The following is a 16,889-nucleotide window of genomic DNA, read 5'->3' as shown; positions in this document are numbered from 1 at the left end:
ATTTCTAACACTACATCCAGCCCAGTTCTGCAAATAAAATTACACTGACTTTTTTTTTTTTTGCCGTAGATAGCGTTTATCGTTAGAATTCACCGCGGCTTCCGGGTAGGGAATCCCGCAGGAGTGGGCGTTCCTATTGACATGCCAATTGATTGACATGCTAAACGATGGCGCACACAGCGTGTCACGACTTCCCGAAGGAAGCTCGGGTCGGCTTGGCTCTATTCGGCTCCTTTTGCTGTGACTTGTAGTGCTGTCCTTCTTTTAATAAAGGCTACAATTTCCAGAGACATCTTTTGTTCCTGCTTTGCCGAGTGCATTGCCTGCACCTGAGTTATCTGCTACGGTGGATTTTCATTTGGGTTTCCACCTGGAGCGCCTACTCCCTCTTTCCAATTTAATTAAAGTAATTGAGAGGAAAGGAACTACTGCAACCAGCAAATAACAATAACCATAAGTATATAGTTGCACACCAGTGTGGAAATAATACAAGCTTTATATAAGAAAAGAGTAATAATAGTACATACCCCTTCTGAAGTTTAAAAACCAACAACCCAGGGACAGGAAGTGCATACATAATATATTTACCGGCATTTACAAATTCAGACAGTAAAAGGCAGCAGATCCCTCCACTACTAAGTAGTATTGCTACTAATCATTAATGCCTTTGAGAGGAATGCACACAATGCAGGACAGTGCAATACAATTGTATCCTCTAGGCACTGAAGGAACTCTTCAAAATACCTGCAGTTGACTTTCGTAGGCGACCTAAAAAGTCTAAGCACACCTTAACCACCAATACCGGCATATTTCCTCATTTCTAAACACGTGGCAAACTTTTTACCACGTTGGGGTGTCTACTTCATATAGTAAAAAAAACTGTAGTTAAAAATACCCCCAAAAGAGAGCCCTATCGCTCTAAAATTCAATTGGATACAATGTCTCATGACCGAGTAATTATCTGTCAAAGGAAGAGGGCGTAACATGTTGGTATTGAGGTGGTTAATGTATCACATTCTCTGGTTATTCACCTGAGATCTCATTAGGACTCTACTGATCCTTTGGAATAGTCCATGTTTGCGTAAAATAATGTAATGACAATTATTTCTTATTTGAGAACTGCAATGCAAGTCAGGAAATATATATTAGTAACAAACATTCCTACAGCTGTACAAATGGTGATTGCCAGTTATCTAATATAAGTTCGGAAATAAGAAACAGCTGGAGCCACCCTACTTCTCCCTAATGTGTGTCTCTGTGTACTGTATTCTGATGAGGTTTGTTTGAAATATAATTTGTATTAAACAATAATTATTAGTAATAAATATGTACATTAAATGTAAACTCTAACTAAATGACATATTTGCTAAAGCAGGAGTCTCCAAACTTTTTAAACAAAGGGCCATTTTTCTGTCCTTCAGACTTTGAGGGGGCCGGACTGTGGCCACTAAGAGTAGAAAATGCCTCAGCGTCAATGGGGGTAAACAATGCCCCATTATTGGTGTCAGTGGTAAGAATAGTGCCCCATCATTGCAGTCAGTGAGAAGAATTGTGCCCCCCTCATTGGAGTCAGTGGGAGGAAAAGTGCCCCATCATTGGAGTCAGTGAGAAGAATAGTGCCCCATCATTGGAGTTAGTGGGAGAAATAGTGCCCCATCACTGGTGTCAATGGGAAGAAGAGTGCCCCATCATAGGTGTCAGTGGGAAGAATAGTGCCCCACCATTGCAGTCAGTGGGAGAAATAGTACCTCATCATTGGTGTCAGTGGGGGTAATAGTGCCGCATCATTGAGGTCAGTGGGAGGAATTGTGCCCCATCATTGGAGTCAGTGGGAAAAATAGTGCCCCATCATTGGTGTCAGTGGGATGAATAGTGGCCCATCATTGGTGTCAGTGGGATGAATAGGGGCCCATCATTGGTGTCAGTGGGATGAATAGTGGCCCATCATTGGTGTCAGTGGGATGAATAGTGTCCCATCATTGGTGTCAATGGGAGGAATAGTGTCCCATCATTGGTGTCAATGGGAGGAATAGTGCCCCGAGGACCAGATGAAGGCAAGCAAAAGGCCACATCTTATCCCAGGGCCACAGTTTGGAGAACACTGTGCTAAAGCACTGTGTATCATAAGCACTTGCCACTTTTAATAAAAAAAATAATAGTTTCACCCTTTCTCATCATTTGATGCATCTCAGTGCTGCTGATTCTCCTGCAGTTTCATTGCAGTCACATTCTATATAATGTTCATTGGCACAGCCATCAGTATTCCCTGTGACAGGGTGACAATTCAAAACTAGGAGACATGGGGCCAGATCCACATACATTTGCATCGGCGCAGCGTATCAGAGATACACTACGCCGCCGTACCTTACCTGGCGTATATTCGAATCCTCAGGGAGTTCGCGCCTTAAGTTACGGTGGCGTAGTGTATTTCTGGCAGGGGATTTGAAATTGGGGGGTTGGGGGCAGGTTTCATTTAAATGAAGCGCGTCCCCGCGCCGAATGAACTGCGCATGCGTCGTCCAGAAACTTCCCGCCGTGCTTTGCGCGAAATGACGTCGCAACGACGTCATTTTTTTAACTTAGACGTGAGTTACGTCTATCCCTATTCACGGACGACTTACGCAAAAAAAAAAAAAATATTAAATTTCGACACGGGAACGACGGCCATACTTAACATGGCAATTCTATGTATGGGCCGAAAAATACCAGCTTTAACTATATGCCGGAAAGAGCCGACTACAGACGACGTTAGAAAATGCGACGGCCACGTGTACGTTCGTGAATCGTCATAAATCGCTAATTTGCATACCTGACGCGGAAAACGCCACCCAGCGGACGCCGAAGTATTGCATCTTAGATCCGAAGGCGTACGAAGACGTACACCTGTCGGATCAAACCCAGAAGCAGTCGTATCTTGTTTTGAGGATTCAAAACAACGATACGACGCGGGAAATTTGAAAGTACGCCAGCGTATCAGTGGATACGCCGGCGTACTTGCTCTTTGGATCTGGCCCTTAGTGTTGTCACCTCCTATTACAGGAAGCATTTAAAGAAGCACCTAAATGTCAGGATCACCAGGTATTTACGTTTATGTACACCAAAGATATAAGAATAATAAAAATAACATTTAAAATGTTATTTGCTTGTTGAAGTTTAATATTTTATTAACTGGGTTTAGGTATACCTAAAGTGAACATGTTGGCTTCAAAACCACATTTAATTTGTCTTTTTTTAAATACGTGTTAATTTTTTAAAAATGTCCTTTTATTTATAGCTTCAAATGTCAGGAGAGCAATCCAGCCTGGGGGGAATTTTTTTAAAAAGTGACAGTATTTGTAGCTGCTAACTTTTAATATAAGGACACTTACCTGTCCAGGGAGCCTGGGATGTCGGCACCCCAAGCTGAGCCATCCATTGGCTATGGACTCAGGCGCCGGCATCTTCATTAAGGGAAACGGTCTGTTTTCTACTGCGCATGTGTGAGCTGCGATGTGCTTTCTGAATGGTCACGCTGTCTTCTGGGACCTGTGTGTCTCCCAGAATGCAGCGGGGGAATGTTCACTTTTAATCTACTCTACCAGTTTAGCTTTGAAGCATTTCTAGTTTTTTGTAAACCCCCACCTGCCACTCCCCTTCCCTAAACTCACCCCAACACAAAAAAATAGCAAATTCCTTTATACTTACTGTAGCTTATATCCTGCAGTCTAAATAGGCAAAGATTTATCCACAAGGGGCACAACCCTAACAACCTGGGCCCACAAGAAGTAGGTTGGATGATGCTGGCCATCGTTCTGAACCCAAACACGATATTTATTATTTATATGAGTACTGTCAAGGCTTAACCTCAGGAAAAAGACTAACTATTGGAAGTATGTATCAGTGGAGGGTATCATCCGTAATTCAAAAGTATCAAAAAATATATAGACAATAGGACTTTATACCCCTCCAGTGAGCACATAGAGATACAAGAATATAATAAAAATATAATTTTATTTCCAGCAATAAAATCACATATTCTATGTGGCTGTTCGCATATTAATACCAGTAATCAACATCTACTGCCAACATGCACAGTTGTTGATCAGACTTGGAAGACATGGTCACCACGTTTCGCAGGAGTTCCCGCTTCCTCAGGACATCCTATCTCTTGAACAGATGTAAATGGTCAAAAGTAAAGATTGTCTAAAAATAGAAAATACAAATAATATATGCAAAATCTTCAACAATTTGGATAAGGGTCACAATCTTTATATAAATACATGACATGATAGCTAACCCCAAAGGTAGCGATAGAGAAAGCGAGAAGACAAATAAAAAAAAAACTCACCACACTAACCCTCTATACATTTCAACAATTGAATATGTAAATATCATATACTACATTCATATCATGACTTTTCACCTATGTATGGTGGTGAATAAAAATATAAAGTAACATAATTACCTCATTAGAAAAAGAATAAAGGGTTTAACTATGCCAGATCACATATGGCAGTGCAATCAGTGGGTGACTGCATTTGATCTGTCATAAGTGAGCAAATAAAATGAGTTATTAGGTTTTACATACACTTTAAACAATATTTAGTAGATGTTCTCCATCAACACTGTGAAGAACTATATGTATCCAATAATAACAGTTTTCCAGGAATCATTCTGATTAAGGGTGAATAATGTATCTATTAGCTGGGCTACTATTTTGACAGCAAGACCAGGGCACTTCGGTTGATAGGTATGGGTTATGTGGATAATACAATGTTGAAAAGTGAGTGTCATTAAAACCCAGGTGAGAATCGCAGTGTGTTTCAATAAAGCTAGTAAGAATTCACAGCGATAAATATGGAGCTGTGACATGGCACCGTTAAAACCTCACTAACAGAAACATTTTCTGCAGTTAATGAGGTCCACGGGGCTGACGGTTCTTCCATCTACAATCAGGAAGAGATGGCTTTTCATGCATAATCAAGAAGGGAATCACACAGGTCAAAGGTCTCTCTGTTAAGACAATCAAATCTCCTCAATTCTACAACATTTTCCTGCTTTATTTTATTAAATGTACAGTTTTACAATGATTGCCAGAAAAATGTCCTTATTACACTGGAAGAATCTGACACTTTTTACAAGAGCTGTAAGCTCACTGTTTTATCCAGCAGAGGAAGGGTTCTGTGAAATGTCAATCAGGCTTACGGAAAGCAAAAGCAGGTATATTAGAAATAATGCTTAGATTTATGGGAAAAAAATAGAAGAGTAAAAAGTCACTAGCACTCCAAAACATTTATTTTTACAATTTGTTGTGAGTGTAGGATAACACATTGGTCAAAGTGCCACATGACTTCTGAGACGCATATGCTCATACAACCAATTAACAGGCCACTACCTTGCCCAAAAATGCAAAGGAGGCTGATTACGTTGGAAAAGGGGCAAGGCCACAGCTTTATTGAACTTTTCCAAATGTAACAAATAACCAATGCGTGTCACAGGTATACTGTGAACACACATAAACCATAAACTGACAAAGCCTAAGAGGCCTGTCCTTACCATCAGTGCCAGGCAGGCATTAGACTGGCCCCAGAATTTAACTTGAGGGCATAGCCCATTACAACAATGTCAATTGCTGGCAAGGTCAAACAAAACGTAAGAGTGGGTGGGTGGGCCTTCAAGGAACTCTTCTGTCAGCTGAATCTCCTCAGGTCAGAGGGACATGCCTCAGCGTAGCTTTTTTTTCTAGAGTTTAGGGTCCACCCCATTATTATACAGGATTTATATAGCGCCCACAGTTTGTGCAGCACTTTACAACACGGGGGCAGACAGTACAGTTACAATTCAAATCAATACAGAGGGATCAGAGGGCCCTGCTCATTAGAGCTTACAATCTACAAGGGAGGGTCAAATGGAACAAAAGGTAATAACTGTGGGGGATGAGCTAATAGAGAAAATAAAAATATAGTTGTTAGGAGTGGGTAGGGTAGGCTTCTCTGAAGAGGAGGGTTTTCAGGGATCGTCTAAAAGCTAATAGAGTAGGAGATAATCTGACAGATTGGGGTAAGGCATTTCATAGGATTGGAGAGGCTCTGGAAAAGTCCTGGAGGCGAGCATGGGAGGAGGTGATGAGGGAGCCAGAGAGCAGGAGGTCAAGAGAGGAGCAAACAGAATGAGTAGGTTGGTATTTAGATACTAGGCTAGTGATGTAGCAAGGGGCTAAATTGTGGATGGCTTTGTAAGTGGTTGTTAGTATTTTGAATTTAATTTGTTGGGTGAGCGGAAGCCAGTGGAGGGATTGACAGAGAGGAGTAGCAGACACTGAGCGATTGGCAAGGTGGATGAGTCTGGAAGCAGCATTCATGATGTATTGAAGAGGTGACAGATTCTGTAGAGGTAAGCCAATGAGAAGGAAGTTGCAGTAGTTGAGGCGAGAGATGACCAGGGAGTGAATTAAGAGCTTTGCTGTGTCATTGGCTAGAAAGAGGCATATTTTGGAGATGTTACGGAGGTTGAGGCGACAAGATTTGGACAGTGATTGGACGTGGGGCTTAAAGGAAAGTTCAGAGTCCAGGACTACACCTAGAACCTTGGCATGCGGGATGGGCTTATAGTTGTGCCATCGATTTTGACAGAGAGTACAGGGGAAGGGGCACATGGGGAGGAAGAATTCTAAGTTCGGTTTTGGATAGATTGCGTTTGAGGAAGTGGTGTGACATCCAGACTGATATGTCTGTTAGTAAATTAGTGATACGTGAGGAGACGGAGGGAGTGAGCTGAGGGGTAGAGAAATATATTTGGGTATCGTCAGCGTAGAGGTGGTATTGGAAGCCATGGGAGGCTATCAGCTGACCCAGGGAGGGGGTGTAGATTAAAAATAGGAGAGGTCCAAGAACAGAACCTTGGGGAAGGAAGAGGAGAGGAGGAAGTAGAGTTGTAAGAAACACTAAAGGTGCAGTTGGATAAGTAGGAAGAGAACCAGTGAAGAGTACAGTCACGGAGACCATCCCATCACCTAGTATACTTGTAGCCAATCCTGACGGAGCCACTTAACCTCCTTGATTTGGATCAATGCCCACTGTAATGCAATGTTTCCATCAGTCAAGGCTCCCTTTCCCTAAAGGGGTTTAAGGGGCCTTCATCAACATTTCTGGGCAGGGTCTCTTTTATCAGGGCAATTAAGTGACTTGTAGGAATAAAGGATGACCACAAAGAAATTATTCCAAGTTTATTAGCAATCAGCCATTTAGTTATGAAATGGCAGATGTAAAAGCAGCATATTCTCTCACTAGAGACCAGTGACCTCAGTGATAATGAAGCATGTCTATTAATACCAGTGCCATTAGTGGTAATGCAGTCTCCCTATTCTATTCACTAGAGAAGTTTTTCTCAACCTTTTTTAAGCCAAGGCACCCTTTAAAATTATAGATAATCTCAAGGCACCCTTAAAAACTAAAGACAGATTGAGGTACACATTCTAAAATGTAAAAAACGATTAGAATAGCTTTACATAATGCAGCAACATCCACACATAGAACTCCCAAGGACATCAGCCTATCAATTCACTGGATACTTGTGACATCAAGAACAATATAGCTTGTCCATTCAGTAAAGACCAGTGACATTACTGAGAATATAGCCTATCCATTCAATAGATACTAGTGACATAACTGATAATACAGTTTATGCATTCATTAGAGACCAGTGACATTGAGATGTTGCCTGCAGCATGATTTTTTATTTTATTTCACATAATATAGTCTACATTTTCTGTATTATCGTATAGTAGTATAACGATACTTTTATATAATTAAAACTGCCTGGAGAAGTAGTTAAATGAAAATAATAACAACAATTTAAAAGACTTTTAAGAATTAGCTGGAATTTTGATTGAAATATATATATATATATATATATTGGCTCAATTAGAAATCTGGAACATTTTCCTACCATCTAATGGTAATTATGTCTGTAAAAGGGAAAAAAGTACCTTCTATAAAAAAAATAAAAAAAACAACACAAAGCCCTGTCACTTAAGTGCTGCTTTTTAGCAACATTTAAAGGCTTGTAGCTTGTCATGTGTGGGCATGTTAAATTAATCTTCTTTTTTATCTCGCCTGGAAAGAAAAAAACACCCAATAATACAAAGGACTGGGGGGGGGGGGGGATCTTGAGTATTTATAGTTATTAACATTTAATAAAACATTCAATGCAAGAAAGTGGAAAATTGATTTTATTTGTGAAACTGGATTTTTTTTTTTTGTTAGTTTAATTTGCTTTCATAGGGCAAGTTAACCCTTTTCCTTTTAGAAATGTTAACCATAGAGGAGACTGATGGCATTTTTTGGCAGCTGTTGGGTTAACATAATTTTCTTGGGATAATAACAGTGTTTCTTAAGTGCCAATCCTACTGATTTCTTGGAAAACCAGCGAACCTTAAATGTGGCAATCAGTCTTCCTCTTCCTCAATACCCCCCTAGATTTCTCACCACCCCCCTCCTCTTTTATTTTACATGGATTATGTGTGATACAGTTACATCTCTTCTCAATATGCTTTTGTGTTTTTATTTTTTAGATTAAAAAAAAGAGGAGTGTTTTCCTGAGGGGGGAGTTAAAGATGACATGTTCGTCTCTCATCGGGGTGGGAAGATAGCAAAGACGTTCATATGAAAATAAAAATCTGGACTACACTGCGACGATGGCGTACACCCACTCGCACATCATGGCATCAAGACGACATCCGCCTAGTAGAGTAATAATCGAACTGGATGAGTACAGCTCAAACCCGACACAGGCATTCACATTCTACAATATTAATCAAGGACGATTCCAACCACCACATGTGCAAATGTAAGTAAAAAAGAGTTCACCTCTAATCTATTTGAATTTTCTTAATTTTTATTTCAGGCAAGGAATAGTAAAAAAATGGCAAACATTTTATTGAATGCACACAAACCCATATACTCAACATACAAATACATATATTTTTGGAAGTATAAGTTTGAATTGTATGACTTTTTTGGAACAGCATTAAAAAAAAGTTTGGACCATTGGCTTAATATTATTGTAATGTGAGAAAATGCCCTGTACACACAGCTTTTCCAAACATTCATTAAAAAAAAAATGATTTACAACATGAATTAAGTTTGTCAAGGGTATCACTCCAAACTTTCTTCATAATTAAAATGTAGAAAAGATAAGCAGATATATTTAATCAAGAATGGGTTCAGATATTAAAAATTGATTGGACAATTTGTTTTTACTTTATTTAAAAAAGGATTTTTTTTTGGCTTTAACATATATTGCTTGAAAATAAAAAAATGTTTATTTAGTTACTCTGTTATTTTTTTAATAATATCTTATTTATTTTTATCTAGATTTTGAAGATAATATTAGTTAATCAGTAACTATGCAAATGCCTGGCTTTTGTAGTTTTTTTTATTAAAAGAATAATTTTTGTTTCGTTTTACATGGTTCTCTCTTCTGGGACATACCTTGCATAGTTGTTTTTGTGGATTGCTGCATGTGTTTATTGTGTACAGTATTTGCAAATTAAATGTAATTAGATTCAAAAGACTTACATTTTAGTTAATATCACCGTGATCTTGGAAATACAACATAACTATAAGCTACTATTCTTCTGGCATAAATGGTGGAGAAACAGTTTTTTTATTTTTATTTTATTGAAGCATATGGAATAATAATTTAAAGAGAAATAAACTTTTTTTAAGAGAGATTATGAAAGAAAATCATACTTTATGTTTACCACATCTCCTTATTTTATATTCAGCCGTACAGCTCCAATTTTTCGGGACCTGTAAAGGAAGCAAAATGTAAATATGTAAAAATATTGTCTGACAAATTATTTTTATAGTGGTTTTGAACAATGTTTATTAGGTGCCATAAAAATGTCTGAATGCACCAGTGATAAATAAGAAGCAGAAGTTATGTTTGTCTTGTAAGATAAAAAAGCTAGAAGATGGTGCATATAAAACTAAATAAAAACAGTGCATTATATTAAAATGATATATGTACATTGGATACTGTTTTTTTCCTCTAAAGGGATATAAATATATTAGCAAGCCATATATGTATGGTCAAAGTTAGCTTTCTCTGTATTAAAAAAACCAAGGAAGCATGCATGTGTTGGGTAAGGAGTCTGGGAAAGGTGAAGGGGGGGCAGGGGGGGGGGGGGAATTACTACTTCTAATTAATTCATTTTATTACAGTACATACTGGAAACAGGTATCTAATTTTCTTTAATCTATTAAATATTTCTGCTGTTTTTTTCAAGAACAAACCTAACACTATTGTGTGAATTGGAACTCTAATGCCCTGTACACACGATTGGTTCATCCGATGAAAACGGTCTGATGGATTTTTTCATCAGATATCCGATGAAGCTGACTTTCATCAGAACGCAGTGACGTAAAACACAACAACGTGCTGAGAAAAATGAAGTTCAATGCTTCCGAGCATGCGTCGACTTGATTCTGAGCATGCGTTGATTTTTAACCAATGGATTTTCCCACAGACGATCGTTTTTTTCTATTGTTTTTTTAACCATCAGATCATTTTAAAACAGGTTCTATGTTTTTTCACCGATGGGAAAAAAACTCATGGGGCCCACACACGATCGGTTCGTCTGATGAAAACGGTCCGTTTTCATCAGACGAACCGATCGTGTGTACGCGGCATTACTTTTCAACACAGAAAAGATTAAAATATTATCAACTTTTAAATAACTGCTACTTGACTACTTACTGTACATAAAAAAAAGTATTGAGCAATATAAAAAATAGAGTCCTTTTTTACAACCTTTTCTGAAATGCAAATTTTTTTGGTAGTATAGAGAAAAAAAAAATGTTGTCCAGTCCCATTGCAAAGTGGGATGCACTCTCAGCTGTAGCATTAGAGTGCCAGTCAGCTTGTCTAATTTAATAAAAAAGTTAACTGAATTTCCAATGTATTATGTAGCTTTCCAATTGCTAGATCAGCAGGGCTTTCACACTGCCTCTCAGTGAGAGCTTATCCTCCTGACAGATATGCAGATAGGGGACTGCAGATGAGCTCATAATTGTAATTACTTTTTAAAAGACCACACACAATTACATGTAGTACAAAAGGGCAGTCCCAAGTGTGCATTAAAAAAATCACCCCAAAAACAGGAGGTTTTATTGCTTTGATTTAGGCACTGGAGCGCTCTGGCGAAGGACAAGGTATAAACCGCAGAATTAGCCGGATAGTGCAGGTGATATAAGGTATAATATAAGATATAAGGTTTATATATTGTACATTCAATTAACTCATAATGCAGGGAAGGGTGACAGTGGGAGTTATTTAACAAAGCTTCATGGTGCAAAATCTGGTGCAGCTCTGCATAGAAACCAGTCAGCTTCCATGTTTTTTTGTCAAAGCTTATTTGAACAAGCTGAAGTTACCAGCTGATTTGACTACCATGCACCAGATTCTGAGTGCACAAGTTTTAGTTCATCTCCCCAAGTGTCTATGGAAAGTACATTTTGATGACCGCTTTGTGCTCACCTTACCAGCATTCCCTCCTTATTCCTTTGCTTTTGGCACTGAGATCCACTGTGTTGGTGACCCATCACTTCCCTGGTCATGTAACAGTTCTTGGGCAAAGGGACTGGCTGCAAGACATGGACGCTGTCCCAGACCCCCAGGTTTACAAGTTTAAAAGAATAAAATAATTTTAAAGGTACAGGTTTTGAAGAATAAAATTCCAAATTTAGGATTACCTAACCTGCACAATAATGGCCAGGAAAATAGATCAAACAGGCCCAGGCAATTCTAATGATCTTCAGAAAAGAACAGCCAGGTGCACAGAATCAAGGCTTGGTTAAGAATTGAGGCTGGGTTCACACCTATGCAAATTATTGTGGGTTTCTCCGCATCCAATTCACATAACAGGATATTGTGACTGGCTCTCTATGGAGCCAGTTCACATATCTCTGTTGCGCCTCCGGAGCGGCTTGCACAGGAGTGCTGTGCATCTTTGGCTTAATTTTTAGGGCCGAATTCAGGAAAAATGGCCCTGATTCCTCCCTGAAATGAAGAACAGGGTTGCACCTGACCCCTGCTGTGAGCCGCATCAGTTGGAGGTCTGAACTCAGCTTAAAGGCTCTTCGCAGGTAGCATTTCTTGAGAATGGCAAATTGCATTAATTGCATGAATTAATTCATTATTAATCCATATTCAAGGCATATCCACGTGAAAACATAGGGAGATTACATGTGTCCAGAATCCCCCCTCCAATCTGAAATACTATATATCAGTGGTCATCAACCTCAGGGCCCACTAACAGGCCAGGTTTGCAAGATAACTGAAAAGCACCACAGGTGATATAATTTGCTGCCCAGTAATGGAAGTATTCTAGTCTGCATCTCCTCAAGGTAATACATCAAATCGGGCCTGTTAGTGGGCCCTGAGGACAGGGTTGATGACCACTGCCAGGGGAGGGCTGGGCAGGGGGGCAGGGTGACAATTGCCTTCCAGGTCGTCCTAACTTATGTTCAAAATGGCTGCTACCATTTTATCTTTTATTCTGATCTTGTAAGTCGGGCTGACCACTAGCTGTTGCATTCCAGGAGTTGTAGTCTACGCTTAAAGCTCCCAGTGGGTGGAAAACAGAGCAGCGCAGAGGAAACTACAACTCCCTGGGACTTCTTGGAAGCAGGCAGAGGCAGGGCATGCCAGGGAGTTGGGACGCAGGGCTGGGCACTGGCTGCAACTGGCTTGACCCCAGGACCCCCCCCAGGAGGCCGTGGCGTGCAAGGACCTGCTGAGCTGAGATCATTGAAGTGAGAGACCCTGACACCCCTAGCTGAACCCCATCTCCCCCCCATACACCCCAGTGATCAGGCTGCACTGATGGGCACTGGAGTTGGCTGCACTGGTGAGGCTGCATTAAAAAATCAGATGGGCCATGGATGGTGAGCTGATTCAGCGGTTCAATGGGCCACTTGACTGGACTTCCCCCCCAGGCCTAAGGCTGCCAGCCCTCCCCTGACCACTGCTCTATATAATGAACCAGTGAACTGGCAATTTCCAGTGAAGCTGAAGATGTTTGTTCTGTAAAGTATATTTCCGATCCAGATCATAATATTCATATCATGTAAGAATATTTTAACTGGGAGATTTGAAGTTTTCCTATCCAAAACCCTTCCCAATCCGCCAAAGAATTAATTAACACATTTTAAAAATCTGAAATATCTGTGTAAAACTAGATAAAGGGCAAAGTCATATACACCATGTGGACTTGACTGTTATACCTATATGAGCTTGTTCCCCCTCCCCCTCAAATGGGGCTAAACAGCTTTTACTCTTTTGGGAGGGCTTTACACAAGGTTTTGGAGTGTATCTCTGGGAATCTGTGCCCATTTGTGATGTCAGGTACTGATGGTGGATGAGAGGACCTGGCTCACAATTGTCATTCCAATTCATCCCAAAGGTGTTCAGTAGGGTTGAGTTCGGGGTTTCTATTCAGGTCACATGAGTTCCTCCACAGAAAAGTGGTCCTACTAGGTTTTTATGGAGCTGAAGATGGAACAGAGAAGGGTCTTCATCAAGCTGTTACCATACGTATGGAAGAGCACAATTGTATATAATTGTCTAAAATGTCTTTACTGGAAACACAGTAATTAGGAGGGGTGTCCACATGCTATTTCCCATATAGCATAGGCCTGATGGCCAGGTGTTCACTAACAATTGATTGATAGTGTATGTAGGTTGCTAATTCACATATTGTACAATATTTTCTTAGACGTCCTTTAAATAAACAATTGTCTTGGAGCTCTGAATAATATTGTCTCATAAAGATGACTATAATTGCAAGACAAATGACCAAGATTCAGACCTATTACACAGCAGGCCTGCAGATATATTTATCACCCCAGCTCTCACCTTATATCAAGCTCTTTATAAGTTCATATGGAAAAGGTTAATTTTCTCCAAGAAACAGTAATTAACCTTGCCATTGCAGCAAGCCCTCTGATACTTGGGATTCACACTAATTAAAACCCATTGCTCTTTATGGTAAAAGTAACAAGAGTATATTATCACCAATTAAATTCTAAATAGGAACACATCTTCATCAACCTCCTCTTGTTAAGTATAGGATTCAGCTATTATCTGCAAATTAACACTGTCATTCAGCAAGAGGATAATTATTTTACTTAAAGGGGCTGTCCATTTTCTGTGTGTTTTATTAAATGTAAGCTACTTAGAGTCAAGTGTTATTTCCGAGGAAAGATAGCATATTCATATGTAAAAATGCTAACATTATGTAGATAAGAGATTATTTTGCACAAGGAACCTGATTGCTTAACATACTTATTTGCATTTTTTAAAGTGCATCTGTAATTTTCTAGCGATCATAATTCTGTGAAGGGGGAGGGGATCATAGTGTACATGAAGAGTGTTTGCTGCAATACTAGACTAATTATAGGTTAGTGATGCCAATGATCCTACAGATATAGAATTCTATAGAAGGAGATTTAGAACCTTTTTTATTGTCAATAAAAGCTTGTGCTTCCTTGCTCTTCAGACATGCTTGGTGGCTCCATGACTGAACTGTCTGGTTCCTATATTATATGATCTGCTTTGCTTTTATTTTGGAAATGAGGCCTAGACTAGCCCTGTGTGTCTGCATCCTAGCCACTGGATACCATGAAAAAATTAGGTTGTGGGAAAGTTAGGTCAACAGGTGTAATCTGATGTTCTCAGACTAACAATAAAAAAGACAGCAAATGCCTAACAGCCTCACATCCTTAGGACCACCGTGGTAACATGCATATGGGGGGGTAGTGATTATTGGTAATGTAGTCGGGGCTTAATACCACCCTTCCAAAATGCACTATAGATGAAAAAAGCAATATATTAATGGTGATTTACTTTAACAAAGTTATGCACTTCTGTGACTAGTATTCGAAATTTCAGTCATTCAATAATGGAGTATGCCCAGGTCTCTGCTTTAGTAGACCCACTTTTTAATAAGCCTTTTCCTTTACTGGAAAACTGTTCCCATTTTGTTATGTTGCGTTAAAGTGGTTGTAAACCCGACAGGCATCCTGTATAAAACAAAGACACCATAGTAATGTGCCAACATGTCATGTATGTCTTTTTACCTTTAAAATCTTGTTCCCTGCACCTGTATGAGCTGTGTTAAAATCAGAGATCAGAGGGTGGGTCTCAATGCCGGAGCTCGGGAGGTGGGGTCCTAACCTCGCAGGACTCCCCTCTCATCTCTACACCCCCCATCCCGCACAAGCAGAGTCCAGCGATCAGTCAAAGAAAAAAACCATGTAGGATGACCATGCCCCCTCACAAGTGCCTTCAATCAGAACTCGGGGATGGCACCACAAGACTTCAGCATGTCCAATTATGCTGAGGCATGAAGCAGCCAATCCTGGGAGAGCTTGTGGAGAAAGGAGGAGCGATCTGCTGCTGGAATGCTGGACACACTTCTGCTTTAATGCTCATGCATGAGATAAATACATCAGATCTCAGTGACAGCGGCGGGAGTTTGGTGACACAAATTTCTCTCATGTGTCGGCTTTTAACCCAGCAAGAAAGCTAAGAGGATTTCTCAGTGCTGGATTAACTGTTTGTGGCAAGACTGGGCACAGACTTGACATCCTTTACTGTACCAAGTAGGAGGCTTAATAAAAAAATAATTCAGGTTTACAACCACTTTAAGGGCTTTAAAAAAGCCCTGCGGCATGGGTGAAGCAACAGTGTGCCATAGTGATAGTGTTGTGCTCTAACATTCGAGGACTTGGTCGAAGAGCCTACTAGCTGTGCAGGGTGGTCTGTCTGACATCAAGTAGGTCCTTTATTTTGCTAAGTGGTCTGTCTGACACCAAATATGTCCTTCATGCTGCTTTATTCACATGGACAATAAATGGTGTTTGCAGGCTTGCTGTGACCAATTTATTTTGCTAGGTGGTTCATAGTGCTTTGTGCTGACATCTAGTGTCAATGTATTGAAACTACAACTTATTACCTTCACGTATTACCTTCACGCTTGTAAAGGGGTACAATCCAGTTTACCTATGAGTACACGTTAGTTGTTTTAGTCTTTAGCTAGACCTATTTCTTCTTCTCTCTGTTAATTCCAACCTTCATAGTGGGTACAAGACGCAGAAGGCAATATTCGTTTACACTTTGGTATGGCCGGTTAACATCCATGTACTGCATTTTACAAGTAAAACTGCACTGAATTAAACTACCATGTCTTAGTGGAGAGTTGAGCTTTCTGTCGATAGAGCTTATCCAGCAGGTGATCACATTAGCTGCATGAACGGAGTTCTAACGGAGGTATGTCAGTGCAGAAAAGCAGTACTTAACCCTTTAGAGCTGGCACCTGCTGGCCCTTCAAGGGCTTTAAAAAGTCGGGAGATTCTGAATGGGGCTTATGATCAAGTGACCTCCGTGATTAGTTGCGAACGGGAGCTTTCATTTAGCCGATGGTAACCGTGCTGGGAGGGCGCAGGACGTGCGCTTTGGTCACAGCTCTATTGGCACTATTGCGTGCAAATATTTGGCCCCTCAGCACAAAGGCCCAGCTGCCGAGAGGCTGCATATTTGCATGTGCTCGGTGTGAAGAGATTAAAACAGAACACTTTACTGATTCGAGAGCTCTGGCTCTGACTCAGTGGGTGTTGCATTAGACCTCTGCAATGGTCCTTCTCTGCAGCATTTTTACAGGAGTTGGGCTTTTCTACCCAGGCAGTGGTTTATTTCTAAAAAACAAAACAAAAAAAGAGAACTTTTTTTTTCCCTGAATCATACTTACCTAGGTGGATGCAGCATCAGTCCGATGCTGCATCTGTCCCTCGGCACCTCTACACAGAGAACCGTGCGATCGAACACCGCCAGTTCTCAGAGCTCTG

General features: G+C 40.2%; 1 protein-coding gene across 1 annotated transcript in view; it reads left to right on the top strand.

Annotated features, from left to right (window-relative positions):
• The window catches only part of MPPED1 (metallophosphoesterase domain containing 1), a 128,680-nt gene that overhangs the window by 29,008 nt on the left and 82,783 nt on the right, over positions 1–16,889 (top strand). Inside the window, exon 2 of the mRNA XM_040345823.1 lies at positions 8,552–8,826. Within this exon, the coding sequence (XP_040201757.1) occupies positions 8,675–8,826 (152 nt within the window). The 5' untranslated portion in view covers positions 8,552–8,674. The remainder of the gene's footprint in view (positions 1–8,551; positions 8,827–16,889) is intronic.

Source organism: Rana temporaria, chromosome 3 (genome assembly GCF_905171775.1).
Source record: "Rana temporaria chromosome 3, aRanTem1.1, whole genome shotgun sequence".
Taxonomy (NCBI): Eukaryota; Metazoa; Chordata; class Amphibia; order Anura; family Ranidae; genus Rana; species Rana temporaria.
This window is presented reverse-complemented; position numbering and strand designations above follow the sequence as displayed.